Source organism: Guillardia theta (genome assembly GCF_000315625.1).
Source record: "Guillardia theta CCMP2712 unplaced genomic scaffold GUITHscaffold_27, whole genome shotgun sequence".
Lineage (NCBI taxonomy): Eukaryota > Cryptophyceae > Pyrenomonadales > Geminigeraceae > Guillardia > Guillardia theta.
This window is the reverse complement of record NW_005434647.1, coordinates 114,624-130,578: the sequence shown is the minus strand read 5'-3', so window position 1 is coordinate 130,578 and position 15,955 is coordinate 114,624. Positions and strand designations below refer to the sequence as shown.

The window sequence follows — 15,955 nt, the reverse complement described above, 5'->3', positions numbered from 1 at the left end:
TTCCGACGCATGAGATGAGGGAGGGACACTAGGAGGGGAAGCACGCCGGATGGAGGGGAGCAGAGAGGGGGAGGCAAAGAAAGTGCTGGGGAGTTTTGCTGAACAGAGTTGTCACAGAAACTGCCTGTCATCGTGACTTGCTTTGTGGCTGAGAGCATCCCCATCGTTCTTCGCCCTGCGCATCCTCTCTTCCAGCCAGTCACAAGCTTCCTCCTCCAGCGTCCCTTCCTCGACCTCAACGAGATTCCCATGCTCTATCAGGTGTCCTTCTCCTCCTCCTCCTCCTCCCTCATCTCATGGTTGTGTAGATGCTCAACAGTGGGGGAGCCTCGTGGAGGACGGAACGGGACTGGTGTATCCGCATGCTCAAGCATGCACCGCGCTCCGAACATGATCGGTCGATCTTCCGCAAGGTGCGATGCGGGAGGGTAGGTAGAGACACACCGAGGAAAGGAAGCAGAGAGTTGCGAAGGAAGACACAAACAAGCAGGAGAGAGAGGGAAGGGAAGGGAGAAGCAGTAGGAGCAGGAGGAGCAGGAGGAGGAGAGCAGGATCACGAAGAAGAGGAGAGCAGGATCAGGAAGAAGAGAGAAGAGCAAGGAGGAGAAAATAGTGACAGTGTGGCAGCGTCACGTCCTCTCGCTGCTCATGGCGACTCATGATTCGTTCTCCTGCGGCAATGACACGAGCTGCTCCATCCTTCAAGTGTTGCTGGCCTTCTCGCACACCCCATCAGGTCCTCCTCTTCCTCCTCTCCTTCCTTTCCCCCCCCCTTCCTCCTTTCCTCCTGCACCTGCTCCTGTCACCTTTATTCCTCTTCCTCCTCTCCTCTCTTCTTCCCCCTCCTCTTCCTCTTCTGCACCTGCACCTTCTCCTTCTTCGTCCTCTTTCTTCTCCTGCTCTCTGTGCTTTGTACTGTGCTTGTCCTGTCATTGTGTTCTCTGCGCCTCCTCCCTCACAGCCCTGCAGGTTCAGTGTATCTGGTCGAGCAAGCAGGCGTTCTTGCTTGGATCCGATCTTCCCTATCGCTCCTGTCTCCGGCAAGCGGCGGCAAAGACAGGCTAGGCACGTCAGGAGGAGCAGGAGCAGGAGCAGGAGCAGGAGCAGGAGCAGGAGGAGCGGCAGTGACAGCAGGAGAGGGGAAGAAGACGCTAGCAGGGCTGATGCTGCAGCTCATATACAGTCTCAGCGTGAGGCTTCCACTTGCTCGCCCTGTGCTGGCGTACGAGGAGCTGGCGATCTGCTGCCGGCAGGTGCTGGTCTACGCTGCCGCATGCATGGAGGAGGAGGAGAAAACTAGAGCTGTCGCTTCCTCCGCAGACGCCAGCAGCCTCGACATCGTCCTGCTCCTCCGTCTCCTGCGATCTGTGCTGAGCAGGAGGAGCAGGCTGCTGGGGGCTAGGGGAAAGAGCTCTGCCTCCTTCTCCTCGTCTGCTGCCTTCATCTCTCGGCAGGACATTCTCAGACTTTGGCAGAACCTGCAGGTGAAGGCGAATGCCAGCAGACAACTCTTCTTCGAGGTGGTGCAAATGATTCCCTGCTCTTGGATCTCCTCCTCCTCCTCCTCCTCCTCCTCCTCCTCCTCCTCCTCCATGTATCAGCTGTGTGTCTGCATGCTTCAAGCTTGCTGGCCTCGGCGGTCAGAGGAGAGCGGGAAGATGACGATGCTGGAGGTAGTGGCGATGGGAAGTGCAGGAGGGGAGGAGGCGAGGGCTCAGCAGCTGGGACAGGAGAGGAGGATCAAGTTCTTCTGGTGGATGGCAAACTTGTGTGCGGAGGATGACGAAATGTGCGAGGAGGTGCGGAGGAGGAGGAGGAGGCAGCAGAGTCTCCTTAGGAGCGCCCTGTTCCTCTACAGATTCCCTGCACCTTGCAAGCAGGCCGAGCAGCAGCTCGACGCTCTCAACTCCTTCCTTGCCGTCGTTACCGCACACGCCCTGCACACCAAGGAGGAAGAAGGCCAGGAGGAGGAGGAGGAAGGGCAGTTCACGATCAGACGGCTGCAGAAGCTGGCGAGTTACCTCCCGGACCCAAGGAAGGGGAGGAGGAGGGAGGACGAGCCGCGTCAAGACTATGACTCGCATGCGCTGGCGCTGCTGCTGCGATGGTTCTGGTCAGGGTGGGGGAGGAAGGGATGGAAGGAAATGACGACGATGATGGGAGAGGAGGAGGAGACGAGCGAGAGTCGGCTGCTAGTAGAGACACTCGACAAGCTGAGAAAGGAGGAAGCGGAAGTTGAGGAGGAGGACGAGAGGTAGCGGACAGATATATCAGAGCAGCTTGCTGTAGAAACCTTGTTCATATGCAATGAGAAACTGAAAACTTTCGGAAGCTTGCTTGCCTCCCGAACACACAAAATTTGTCGAAACGACCAAAACCGAGGAGGGCGGGCTAGGTGGATTAGGAGAAGGGCGGGAAGAAAAGGAGCAAGAGCAAGAGCAAGGTTGCAACGCCTCGCTACGTTGAGCTGAAGGGACTAGCTGATGCCAGGAAGTCGAATGTTGTTGCTGATGTTGGCGATGTTGCTGTGGATGTTGTTGTCCAAAGTTTCTCCCTGATCAATCGCAAAGGCTGGTCATGCTAAGGGAAAAAACAAGAGATGACGGAAACAAACGAGGTGGAGGGAAAGAAGCATGCATACATGCCGTCACCAGAATTGCTACGGCAGTCAAGATAATCTTGATGCTTTTCACAACCATCATCACCATCATTATCACCATCACCATCACCATCACCATCACCATGACCATCACCATCACTATCATCGTCATGTCCACAGTCATTATGTTTCGTTACCGAAGCGATCATCAGCACATCGTTGATCATGTGACGATTCCCCATGATGTCGACATGATCTGCATGGCAGTCAAGCCGAGTCTCTCCTCCTCCTGCCCTCCTGCTCCTCTTCCTGCTCCTCCTCCTCCTCGCTCACCCGCTGAAGTGTCTCCCCCACGCATGTCGATGAAGTTAGATGAAGGCTCGTGGACGTACTCGCGGATGACAGTCTGACGCGAAGGTCATAAGAAGGTGCCGGGAACAGTGGGACAGTTGCAGAGCAGGAGTATGAGGAGCAGGAGGAGGAGGAGGAGGAGCAAGAACAGGAGGAGGAGGAGGAGAAGGAGAAGGAGGAGGAGGAGGAGGAGGAGGAGGAGGAGGAGGAGGAGGAGCAGGAGCAGAAGGAGCAGGAGGAGCAGGAGCAGAAGGAGGAGGAGGAGGAGCAGGAGGAGCAGGAGCAGAAGGAGCAGGAGGAGCAGGACAGTGAAGGGGAGGAGAGAGCGAGGCTGGGGGAGCAGCAAGTCCACCTTAGATCCAGCAGGGTTCCAGTGACGGGTTTTCCAACCCCGTTGGCACCTGGAGGGAGGGTAAGGAGGGAGGGAGGGTGCAGCGAGTACTACATGAATCCGAGGGAGAGCAGGGGAACGCTGCCGTCTCCGTGTCCTCTGATGATGCCCAAAGAAGTCTGAGCACAGCAAGTGAACATCTCACGCCCCCACTATCTCCCCCTCCCTGTCTTCCTGCCTCCCTCCACTTTCCCTGTCCCACTCCTCTCTCAGCTTCCCTGTCTCCATCCTCTCCCCCTGCTCTCTCCCTTCCCCCCTCTCTCTGCCCCTGGCTTCCTTGTTCTCTTCACCATCGAGTCTTCGAGGGCAGTATCGATACGCCACTCAACATCCTCCATGTCCTGAGCATCTGGGATGGGAGCAGTGAGCTAGAGAGCAGCAGCAAGTGAGAGGACAAGGAGGAGAGAGAAGGAGGAAAGCTGAGGGTGCAGGAGAGAGAGTGAGAGTCGGCGAGTGCATGTTCCCCACCGTCGGTCTGATTCTTCGAGATGTTCTTGTTTGTCCTCTTGTAGAAGTAAGATCTCTGGAAGCAACATGAGCAAAACGAAGAGGAGCAAGAGTTTTCAAGGACGAGGACCTCCGTCTCCTTCCCCACCCCGTAGAGGCAGTAGATGGTGAGGTTGGGAGCGAAAGGGAGGGGCATCTCAAGGGGGTTCGTCCAGTACTTGGTCTCGTTCCCCAGCTCCTGCGATGAGCATTGCTCGCTCTTGTCCGAGGAGCGGTGAGTTCGCTTCCGCTTCCTGCTGTCGTTCTCGAAGGGCGTCGTCCTCAGCCCGTGCGAGTACCACTTGTGATAGTTGGCCAACTGCCCGTCCTGCACTGGCCCCTTGCTGCTCGACTCCAGCACGTAGTCGATGGCCTCCTCCACACTCAGGTCCTCCCCCTCCATATGCAGGAGGCTTGCGCACTTCCATGCTTTCTCCTCGTCGTCCAGCAAGTCGGGAGCTGGAAAGCTCTTGTTTCTCCCTCCCCAGAACACGTCTCCTCCCTTGGGAAACATGCTCGGAGCGCTGCCCCATGACCGGAACAGCCTCCTCCGCTCCCTCCGAGGGAGGTGATGATCTAGGATACCACCCATCACGCCCATCTCCGCCGTATCCTTCGCCTCCCCTGACAGTACAGCGCTGATTCCCTTGGGAACTCCCAGCCAGGGGATCGCAAGCCCGACCACAGAGTGGATGTATTTGTCCACCCAGTCTCTCCTCCTGTTGGCTGTTGCCCAGTGCAGGAAGTAGAAGAGCACGTTGCCGCCCATCGAGTGCGCAACCAGGATCGCCTTGGCCCCGTTGCCGTCCACCATCACCTCCACCTGAGAGCTCAGCCTCGTGAAGAACTGGTCCCGGTCTTCCAGCAGCGGGTATGCCAGCCGCCAGTCATAGGAGGCCATGAACATGGAGGAGGGGTCATACCCGATGTCCGCCAGGTTCTCTATCAGCTTCGACCACACCCAGTACCCCCCCACCACAAAGTCTGCGGCCTCGAACCCCTGCGCGCTCCTCAGCTTGATGTTGGGGGGGTCCAGCCCCGTGACAGGGTCCAGGGCCATATGCCGGAGCCAGCACTTGGTGTTGAGAAGCATGTTCTGCACCATCGTCATGGTCCCCCACCTGCCCAACAACTTTCAGACTCTCCCTCTCTCGCCTCCGCGTCCCCACATGCGTTGTCGGAAGTAACCTTTCGCACAGTCCTCCCCGCTCCACAACTCCAACCCGGTGGTTACAATCCCAGGCAGCATCACGACCGGGTGCTTCGCCCGAACTCCGTCCTGTCTGCTGGTGAGAATAGGCAAGCTCGAGATGCTCCGAATCCTTACCGCCCACAGGTTCACTCCTGGACGCTCGCAACTCGCGTTCTTGGACGGTGCCTTGGGTGTGAAGTCCATGATTTCTCGGAGCTGATAGAACAACCTGGCAAGCTCGTCAGGCAGAGGGCAGGAGGCAGGATGCAGCAAGCTTCCAACTGGAGGTCTGTCGGGGAGAATACTTGAATCTCCCTCCTTGCTTGATCGAAGGCGTTCCTCGACTTCTTCACGTACTCATCTAGAACTGAACCAAGAGAGGCGTCAGCGCCGCTGCAGGATCATCAACAGCACAACCTTGCAGAGGCAGCTCAGTGTCCCAGATCCCAAGGTTGTGACCCGCCCAAGGGACAGCCAGTCCTACGAAGAGCCCGACGACGAGGGAGAACCTTCGTCTTGCAAGAATATAGCTCACGCACCGAGCTCCAACTGTGCTCATCCGGCGTACTTTGCTCCCCGCGGCTGAATGCTTCTCACTGGGCAGGCCGTTTCTCACCCTGTCCCCTGGGTTTTCTTGATCTTGTCTCGTCGCATCCTTATCCTTGCCCGTCTTCTCCGCACCCGCTGCCGAGCCTCCTGGTGTTTGTCCCACATGGTCCAACTTTGTGCTGGCAGAGGAGGAGGAGGAGGAGGAGGGAGGGGGATCGTTCTTCCCCTTCCCCTTCTTCCCTGCCATCCTCCAGCACCTCGAGACAGAGTCTCCTCAGCTACCTACCTCTTGCCGTCTGTCCTCGCGCCCGACTGCTGTTTCGCTCCCTCCTCTAGCGTCCCTCCTTCTCGTCCAAGAGAAGCTTTGCTGATCCTCTACCTCGACAGTTCCACTCCCCGTACCCTCATCCCCCCACTCATTCTCCGAGCCCCTCATCCCAACACGGCTGCCCACACCGTGGCACCCGGTGACCGTGGCTGACACCTGTGCAGCACCTGTGCCCACTGACACCGCGGTCCGATCCGAGGGCGCCCGGGCGGGCTCTGCCGCCGTACGGTAGTAGGCAGTCCCTGCGCGCCAGTTACTAAGTGCACTTCAGTCTGCTCTGCGGGCGCCGGGCAGTGCTCCCGGGCCGGAGGCTCCGAGGCTCTCACAGAGTCAGTTACCCGTCCGACTCTCAGCCGTCAGTCACCCGTCCGACTCTCAGCCGTGGCAGGCTGGCAACTGACCGCCGCAGCGGCCAGTCACGCCGGTAGTACCCACCGTCAGCCTATGATATACTGATTTTTAGTAACTTAATAAAGTTTGAGTAAATGTTTGACCAAACTCGTCACCGCAGGGGGGCGGCGGCCGGCCCGGCCAGCCTGAGCCGTGCGGTCCGCCTCAGTGGACTCGATTCAAGTTCCCCGGGGCCGGGCGGGGGCGGAGTCACTCAGCGGCTCGAGGAGGCTGATCGGCCCATGATCATCCTTTACTTTACTCAAAGTTAAAGATCATCCAATGAGAGTCTCCGACATCATCCCGGCCTGGCCCCGGGCCCCCGGGGGCCCGGCCACGACTCGCCGGAGTCGGCTGCCACTCCGAGGCTCGGCAGTGGCGACATGACTTACAGCAATCATGGTGGAACTTGCCAGGCTTGAAACCTCAAGCCTGGGTATAGCTATGCTTGGCATTGTAACTTTCCGAACATCATTCGCCAGGGAAAAAGGGGACTTGTGTCGAAGAAAATCGTGGAAGTCAGTGAAGTATGATCAGCTGCATTCCAAGCAATGTGGAACTTGCCAGGCTTGAAACCTCACCAGTTGGAACTTGCCAGGCTTGAAACCCCACCAGTTGGAATGCAGCTGATCATACTTCACTGACTTCTACGATTTTCTTCGACACAAGTCCCCTTTTTCCCTGGCGAATGATGTTCGGAAAGTTACAATGCCAAGCATAGATATACCAAGCATTCTTTGACGTCGATGGTAGTCGGCTACAACTACATGTGCGTCTCTGCATTATTGGAGTGCAACATGCCATCGCATGCAAGATTCTGCGTGTAAGTCGCACTCCCCATTCCCTCCATGGAACGAGCTCTGCTGTGTTACTATTCCTCCCACTGTTCCTCCCATCTCGTGTCCTCTTACGTCACAATCTTGTTCCTATCATGAATAGTTTGTCCTCTGTGGCATTCTAGTAGTGCGAAACAGAGCATAGGAGGGCAGGATGGATGGGTGTACTTGGACCTGACCTTGTTCTTCGCCTAGACTTGAGCACACAGATGGAGAGACAGTACAGCTACGCAGCACCATGGCAGTGAGGAAGCACAGGTACACTGTCAAAGAGACATCACAGCTTGGTCATGAGACAAGTGCAAGTGCACCGATGCAGACAAGAACAACAGGTTAGGGCATCTGTCTTGAAAATCTACTCTCACCCCATCTACTCTCACCCCATCCACACTGATCATCGGAGTAGAAAGTTCACTGCAGGATCTCTGTTGTAGATGTTCAGTACAAAAGGGGGCCCACACCGGTACAACTTATACTATACATATAAATGGGAAAACAGTTTTAATTCTACAAACCACCTTTTTGTACTCCATTTGGAAAGATGAAACCTCCCACCCTACCTCCCCCATCCCATGAAGGAGAGGATCTGACACCGGTACTTCGAGTTCATATCCCACAAATACCCCACGGGCTCATCAATTATGTACCGGTGACTTTACCACCCACCCTGGTCAACTTCAAAAAATTCTCACTCGGGACTACCCTACACAAAACGTCCTCTCGCTACACTGTACCAGGTAACTACCCCACCCTAGAAGTTGACTCACTTACCACCCCTCCAATCCGCTCTTGCGTCTCCCCATCTTTAATACACACACCACCTACCCACCAGTCTCATGACATGGGATTCATGGGGGTGGTGGTGGTGACCCTCTTGTTGACTTCGAAAGGGCTCAACTTGTATGTAGGGGTCATGGTCGAAGAGGGTAGAAGCCTGAAGCTGTGGGTGCTCGATAAGCAATTTTCCGGTCATAGAGGTGGGTACCCCAGGAGTAAATTGAGACTGGTAAGGGTAGGGGTGCTAGCAAGAGGGTGCACAGGGTGGGGCAAAAGGACATTGAGGGCTAACCCACCCCTCAATCTGCCAGTCAAGTGATGGGGTAGCGACTAGATTTTACCGGACGCATGTCAAATTAAGGGGTGGGGTAGTCCAAGAATCGATACAATATTTTTATGTTTATAAAGAAAATTAGAATGTGGTGGTACAAAATAACGTCGAATACAGCTATAGAGGAATGGTACAGATCAGTTAGATGTACCTACCATACTTAGCCAGATATAATTGTGATTTATAATATGCTTGTTTTTGCGGGGAGATGCAGGGGTAGTAAACATGATAGGAACCGCGGCGATGCCGGCGTGTGAACGCGCCTCGATCGGCCTTCCTCCCCTCCTCCCCTCCTCCCTCTTCGTGTCTTTCTCATGCTGAACTGAATCCCTTCCTGTGTGTGGCTCAGTCGCGTCCTCATGGCATCCCTTGGTACTTGTTTGTGGACCTCTCCGTTTCGTGCTCATCCTTACACCATCCTTCGCGCATCCCCGTTGCTCTTCTCATATCCTCGTCCCGACACTATCACCCTGCTCGTGTATGACGACTGTTCCGCTCGCACTTGTTGGTCAGGACCTCTTGAACTTGGTGTTGGAGCTTCACTGGAAGAGATGATATCGACCCTTTCCCAATGAGAGTCCCTTGCTCCTCCTGCTCCTTCGTGCTGAAGTCTGCCCTTCAATACCATCTAGAATCATCATAGGCACGATGCCGAGGTTGTCATGGTGTCAGAGACAGGTACTTTAGGGCTTTGAGGCATGCTAGACACGAATGCCCGCAAACGAAAGTGAAAGGTCGCCGCTGGGCAGGGCAGGAGGCCGCCCATGCCCTTGCTCGTTTCGCATTGTCGCTGATGCAATGACTCGATGCTGTCTCAGGGAAAGCATGAGTCGTCGGGAATCGGATGCGACGAGTGTGAGCTCCGGCAACGAAGGTACTCTCCTCTGACCCGCGCGTGCTGGATTCTGACCGTTCCTTAGCTGGTGCTGTTCAGTATGAAGAGATTGACAACGATCGCAGCATCTATGTGCCAGAGGTGCGATGCTGGAAGCCCTCCGCCTTGCTTCTGAATGATTGCGTGCAGAACATCACTATAGAAGAGCGGGTCGAAGAGCTACAGATCTCAGATGACGTTTCGGATGCTGCGGGAGCAGAAAGGAACGGACCACGGTCGAACACAGGCACGCAGGACTCAAACACCCAATCTGAGAACAACCAAGGGAGCGACTCCAATGACAGCATGGACATTCCACAGGAGCACAACGGGGGGGAGAACGGTGATGAGAGCGAGGAGGAGGTTCAAATTCTTCGGTGCCACGAGTGCCGCACGGAGGAGAGGTACACTGCTGGCAGCCCGCTGCAGTGCGTGCACTGTGGGAGCGAGTTCGTCGAGATAACGTCGGGCGATAGCAGTAGGAGGAACCAATACATGTTCATGCGTGACCGCGCCATGCGGATGGCGCCGATGGGTTGGCACAGGAACTCTGGGGAGAGGGCAGGGAGGGATCTGCAGATTCAGATCTTCCGTGAACTCTTGTCCAGCTCACAGCTAACACTGGGGGATGATAGGATCGGGAGGCCATTCTCAAGATATTCGGAGACGAGGGAAATACACCCCAACATCATCTGTGACGGTTGCCAGATGCACCCAATCGTGGGTGCGCGGTACAAGTGCTGCCAGTGCGGGGACTTCGATCTGTGTGAGAACTGCCATGCTGCGCTCTCCCGCCGCAATGGATCGCGCATTCACGAGTGAGTGATTGCATGCCTTGTGTGTCTGTCTGATCATGCTCGTTCAGCACTACACACACGTTTCGAAGGCTCACGCCTGTCAGGCGGAGTCCAGCGAGGTTTCTTCAAGAAATCTCGCGAGTTGGGATGGAGAGCTCAACGCAGCATCGCCCTGCCTCCACCAACGCCCTAAAGGCACTTGAGACCCTGACGTACGAGAAAGGATCGACCCAAGTCACCGAGGATACCTGCGCTATTTGCCAAGATGATTACGAGTGTGGCCAAGAACTCACGCGTCTCCCTTGCAAGCATGACTTCCATTCTGCTTGCGTTCTGCCCTGGCTGAAGAAAGTTAACACATGCCCGTCATGCCGCCATGAGCTTGAAGCGGCACCGAACTCCTTCTTCGAGGCTGGGGCTGCTGACCGCGCTCAAACCATTCAATACGCCACCAACATCTTGGAAACTCTGTTCGACCTCAGTCTGGTCACTGCTGCAGCTGCGCAAATGAATGCGGCGAATGAAAACAACTCAACGAGGTGAAGCGACAAGGATTACAGAAGTACATTGCACCTCTGACACGTGAATGCAGGTTCGCAAGGCGCTCAAGGACTGAGGGCACGACGTCGACCTCTCAAGGTAAGCTTCTGGACGAAGCTTTCAGTTGGAAGCATCTTCGCAAGGACTGATGATGAGCAGGCATTCGTATGCGGAGGAGTGATGATCGAAGAACGCTGAGCAGGACTCGTTTGAGGAGCACGGTTTGATTGTGATGGTGCCGGGGTTCTGTTCTGAATGCCGCTTAGGAGGCTGATTCCCCTATGGACAATTTCTCAAGTGATCGGTGAGAGGGAGCCACACGCGCGTCGTCCTTCTGACTTGATGGGCTCAGGAGGCTAGGACGAGACAGCACTAGCAACTCCTCGGGGTCCAGGCGAAGCTCCAGCAGGTGGTGCCGCAAGGACTGTCAGGGAGACGCTGACGGTGGATGCAGGTTTATGTCGGCCATGGGTAACTTCGGACGTGCGATCTCTCAACGAGCATCGGATGCAAGGTCAGTATCAAGCTGACGCCTCGGGCAACCTCATCCGCCCGGCAGGTCTGCGATATGGAGGAGGATAGGATCGAACCAATCGCGTCACTCACGGGAGGAAAGGTAAACCTTGTAAACACAACCATGATGAGCACTTACAAGTTGACAGCGGGGCCGCATGAAGCACATGTTGAATGATTTGTTCGTGAACTGATACATTGTTTCTATTCTCTTTCTCTTTCTCTCTATCTTGCTTTCTGTCTAGCTCAACTGCATTTTCGCATCTTTCCTTACCAACACGCTGCTGCTTCTCTGATGATGAAGATGCAATAAATATTCTTTTCTCCATGGTCATCATCGAGCCGCAGCTAGCCTGGCTCTCGCTAACATCTGCTCATAATCTTCAATGGTTGGCAGCGGAGTATCCCGGTAGCTCTGAAAGCACAGTCAAGAGCGAAAGCCCTCCCCTCCCTGACCCGCTCCCATCCCCTCCTCTCCTCTCCTCTCCATCCTCCCTCCTTCTTTTCCTCTCTCCCTCCTCCTTCTTTTCCTCTCTCCCTCCTCCCTCCTCCCTCCTCCTTCCTCGTCTTGACCTCAGGGAACTTGCGCTTGTTCTGCCCACACTGTGAGAACATGTACATCCTCCATTCTGCAGGAGGAGTCAGCTCCATTGCTTCGCTGCAGCGGATTACAAGGGACCTGGCAGCGGATCTGCGTTGCAGAGCGAGAGCAGCTCGTCGTTGTACTCGAACTGTGGGAAGAGCGTGAGCGAGCAAGTGATCCCAGGGCCTGCGCTACCTGATCTCCTCCCTGGACGTGGAAGTACTTGAGAGGGACACCGAGCTCCTTCTTTCTCTCCCACTCAGCCGTAACCTCCTCCAGCATCTGGATAATCCTAAAGTCAAGACTCTTTCGGGGACAGGAGGGGGGAGAGAGGACGGGGAGGGCAGGGGAACGGAGATGAGAGGAGAGGAGAGGAGAGGAGAGGAGAGGAGAGGAGAGGAGAGGAGAGGAGAGGAGAGGAGGGGAGGGGAGAGGAGGGGATAGCAGAGGTGAGGAGCCGCTGAGCCTCTCCAGGGCCCGCAAAGAGGGATGTTGTGCTGACCTTCTGCTCAGAGGGCAGCTGGATTTCTCCCGCCCAGACCTTGGCAGCGTATCTCGCTTGAATCTCGAACTGAGGGAAGGGGACGATCTTGGCGGGGATGCCGATGAAGGCGATGGAAGGCATGGAAGGAGGGAGCATGTGCTTGTAGAGAGGAAAGATGGCGTTGTCCTCCACGTCCACTACTCCACTTGTCTGCAGGAAGGGGAAATGATACCTGGGCGAGGACAGAAGAAATGGCACAGGAAGCGATGCAAAGGAGCGCGGGGAGGGGAGGAAGATGAGGAGAAGCCGGGGGAGAAAGGAGGAGAAGGAGCAGAAATGTCAGCAGCTTCTATGGTACTTCGTCAAGCTCACCTGTAGCCTGTACAGTAGATGACCGCATCAAGCTTCTCTGCGACCCGTCCGTCGTCGAACTGCACGCTGTCATGCCCGAGGAAGCGAGCGATGGTGGGGCGCCTATGGATGTTCCTCTTCTCTCCGAAGGGAGGGGCGTTAGGATGCCCCCACTCCGGGTTCTGCCTCCAACAGTCAGCCAGGAGGAGGCAACCTACCAGTCAGCCAGGAGGAGGCAGCATCAAGGCAGCATCGGCACAGCACAACAGCATCGTCATCATCATCATGTTTACCATCACCACCACCATGATCATGATCATCACCATCACCATCAAGTCAGCATCAGCACACGAATCAACTCGTGCAGTGCCGTCACCTGCCAGGACCGAGCAGACAGGAAGACTTGGTTCGCCACGGCCCCAACCTCCCTTGAAATGTCCTCTCCCGACGCCGAGGCCCCCACGACGAGCACGTTCCTGCCCGAGAACTGCTGGGGGCTGCGATAGTTGTGCGAGTGAATCACCACCCCGGAGAAGATCTCGCTCCCCTCCAGCTCGGGCAGGAAAGGCTCGCTGTAGTGCCCGTTGCACACAGCCACGGCATCGAAGTGATCGGAAACACTCGACTCCTGCTGCTGCTGCTGCTGCTGCTGCTGCTGCTTCTCCGAAGCGGAGGAGGGCGCGTGCTTCAACAACCAAGAATGCCCTTGGAAACCTCTTCCTTCCTGCTGGCTCGCGCAGGGCTCGATGGAAAGGACCCTTCTCCGGAAGGCGATGTGCTCCCTGAGACCGTTGACCTCGCTGTAGGCGACGAGGTAGTTGAAAACGGCGCTGTGGTGGGGGAAGCGACGTGGGTCGCCGAAGGAGGTGTCGAAGTCGAAGTCGGAGAAAGACATGACCTCTCTCGGGAGGTTTGTGCGGAGATTCTCGTACATGGACGAGTGCACGCGCTCCTCTACCCCCACCTGCCCCAGTGGATCTCCTTCTGTCTGATTGCTGTACTGCCACACCCCTCCTACCTCCCCGGTCTGTTCGAAGACCGTCACCTCATGCCCTGCTAGCCGCATCTGCTTGGCGGCAGCCAAGCCTGCGGCTCCAGCCCCGATGATCGCAACCTTCTTGCTCCTGGGGTTACAGACTCCGTCGTTCTCGGCTTCCCCATTCATCCTCATCAGCCTCCTGCGCTGCCCTTGGCTACACGTCATCGGGGCGGCAGGACACGCCGAGAACGTCTTCCTCCTCGCAAGGTTGACGTTGGCGCTTAGGAAGCCAAGGTGGGAGTGCGCATGCTCCTGCCGATGTGCCCGCACTGTTGGGCGCTCGTGCTCGGCTACGGCCAGAGCACAGTCGTGCTTGACCAGCCAACACTCGACGCAGAGGACGAAGGAGATGAGTCTAGCGGCAGTCGCGTTGCTCCTCCGGGGTCGGACAGTCCGCACAGAGCTCATCAACTGCATCAAAAGGTCACGACACCTGTTGAGCTGTACTACCCTTTCTAAACTTGTTCTGTACCGGTACTGTGGCTGAATATGAAATTTCAGGACATATATATATACTTTCAGCGCAGCAGCTCCAGCGAAAGAAACGATCGAGATCAAGCAAGTAACTTGTGTACTGTATCGAGATCATGTTTGCCACTCACAAGCACAATTCCATGAAAGCAACAAAGCACTTCCTACACCCCGATCCGCACCCAAAGCTCAATCCATCGGTGCCAGCAGGGCAACTCGATACATCGGTCGCAAACGTGCAATTTGAATCACCTTAATCTCATCCTGGTATCAATCATCCTGAGAACTTCCACCGAACTGCCTTCGTCCCTCCCATCATGTGTCCTTTTCTTCCTGACTCCCATTGCCATTACCATCGCCCTTGCCCTTGCTCGCATCGCTATCTACATCTCTTCAGCTCCTTCCTCTACTTCTTTCTCTGCCTTCTCCTCTGTTTCCTCCTCCCTCCTCTCGCACCTCTTCTCCCGTCTCCTACGAGCTTTCATGGCATCCCCTAATTCACCATCGTGGGCACTAAAGCAGGCCGGCCTTTACAAAAGATTTAATCTTAAAAGTTTTGGTAGCTGCTCGAGTGTACCTCTACACTTAAATTTGTACCATTAATATTTATATTATACTTTATTATATAAGTTGGTACTGATACGAATATGTAATAAACCGCTTTCCAACAAATATTTCTAAAAATATTCTCCAATGGGTTCAATTTTTGTACCATGTTTCAATCATCTATTCATTGTTTACTCAAGATTAAGTTAAAATCATGTACCAACATAAAACTAATAAGTCCACCAGCCGGGCCGCCACCGGGCCCGACACTGAGTCACCGAGTGACGTACCGGGTGAGGGTTTGACTGGTTTGACCACGAGATTTGACCAGAGTGGTCAGTCCGTTGCAGGTTACAGGGGGAAAGGTCACGATGAGGTTCCTGGTGGGTACGGGTGTATACCCCCACCCCTATTTGACGGCGGATGTACCGGGACTTTACCCGGGTCTAGCGGTGTAAAAGGTTCACCCACCCCACTAGCCTAGTCAGCTGAGGGATTTCCTGCTGTGACCTGGGGGGTCATGGACCCACCATCTTTAAGTGCACCACCCACCCTTTATCTCGACTCCAACTCTGAATTCATGTACCCACCCCATGTGATCCCATGTGTTGCCACCCCTCGGCCTCCGGGTTTCCTGGTACCCCGGCCCCCGGGGGATCGCACTACCCACCCTGGTAAGAGGCTGCAACACTAACAAACCCCAGCAAACTTCGGTCCTTTGGGAATCGATGGAGGACCACCCCCACCCCTTTTTGGTAACCCACCCTAAGGGATTACAAACCCCACTTCAACGTGGTTGAACACACCCCACCCCATCTTGATCAATCGTGAAGGTTTTCATAGCAAAGTTAGTCAAAGGGGTGGGTATAAGATTTAAAGGGGTAAGCTCGTAAGGGGGTGGGGTAGGTTGTTGAGGCGTATTCATGAGATGAGTTGTGCATTGTTTTACTACCCACCCACCCACCCACCCACCCACCCACCCACCCACTTACCTACCTACCTCCACCAAATTGTACCCGGAGTCAAGTACCCCCTCTTTTGCCCATCATCACACTCGTACCCCCTAAATGATAGTTAAGTACCCCACTGTTTGACTCATGGTCCAGATTAAACTACCCTTGCAATCTCAGTACCCTATCAAGATTGGCTACCCCCTGGACGGGCTCTCCGCCCTCTGTTTCAAGCGTTCACCCCCTGCAAATCCGGTGTGAGGGTGGGTCGATGGGGGTAGGGTAGTAAATATTGAAAGTTTGTGTTGATGCAATCCGGAGAAGGGAGAGGGGAGGAAGATTGTAGGGAGACGAAGCGACAATGAGGATATCGACGTAGCAGTGAGCTAAGGAAACGATAACATGATTCAAGAACGAAGACAAGTATAGAAAGAAAAATTGAAAAGAATTGGAGAAGGATTCAAGTGTTGCAATGACCTCTTAGCTTTCTAGAAGTTCGACACCGAACAAGAATTCATCAGGCAGAGGAATTCTATGCGAGTGGTAGTCGCGTAATGATAGGCCTGGTTTATCTGAT

General features: G+C 55.2%; 4 protein-coding genes across 4 annotated transcripts in view; 2 read left to right on the top strand and 2 right to left on the bottom strand.

The window, feature by feature from the left end:
* GUITHDRAFT_106970 (hypothetical protein) overlaps window positions 1–394 on the top strand; it is a gene marked incomplete at both ends in the record, with an annotated part of 1,110 nt that extends 716 nt beyond the window's left edge. The window contains 2 exons of the mRNA XM_005833979.1: window positions 118–261; window positions 320–394. Of these exons, the coding sequence (XP_005834036.1) occupies window positions 118–261; window positions 320–394 (219 nt within the window). The remainder of the gene's footprint in view (window positions 1–117; window positions 262–319) is intronic.
* A 791-nt stretch (window positions 395–1,185) lies between these two features.
* Window positions 1,186–5,223, bottom strand: GUITHDRAFT_159571 (hypothetical protein; the record flags this gene model as incomplete). Its single annotated transcript, XM_005833978.1, has 10 exons — window positions 1,186–1,217; window positions 2,742–2,855; window positions 2,933–3,005; window positions 3,303–3,351; window positions 3,396–3,460; window positions 3,632–3,690; window positions 3,810–3,864; window positions 3,919–4,948; window positions 4,997–5,110; window positions 5,162–5,223. The coding sequence occupies 10 exons, from the start codon at window positions 5,221–5,223 to the stop codon at window positions 1,186–1,188; spliced, it is 1,653 nt and encodes a 550-aa protein (XP_005834035.1).
* A 4,861-nt stretch (window positions 5,224–10,084) lies between these two features.
* Window positions 10,085–10,294, top strand: GUITHDRAFT_43221 (hypothetical protein; the record flags this gene model as incomplete). The annotated part of the gene is made up of 1 exon (XM_005833977.1): window positions 10,085–10,294. A coding segment is annotated over one exon (210 nt), but the record flags the coding sequence as incomplete, so codon positions are not given.
* A 758-nt stretch (window positions 10,295–11,052) lies between these two features.
* On the bottom strand, window positions 11,053–13,828 carry GUITHDRAFT_162753 (hypothetical protein; the record flags this gene model as incomplete). The annotated part of the gene is made up of 8 exons (XM_005833976.1): window positions 11,053–11,369; window positions 11,528–11,583; window positions 11,634–11,685; window positions 11,733–11,819; window positions 12,040–12,253; window positions 12,394–12,554; window positions 12,749–12,944; window positions 13,068–13,828. 8 exons carry the CDS (start codon window positions 13,826–13,828, stop codon window positions 11,289–11,291), a joined length of 1,608 nt encoding a protein of 535 aa, XP_005834033.1. The 3' UTR covers window positions 11,053–11,288.
* Between the last annotated feature and the right edge of the window lie 2,127 nt (window positions 13,829–15,955).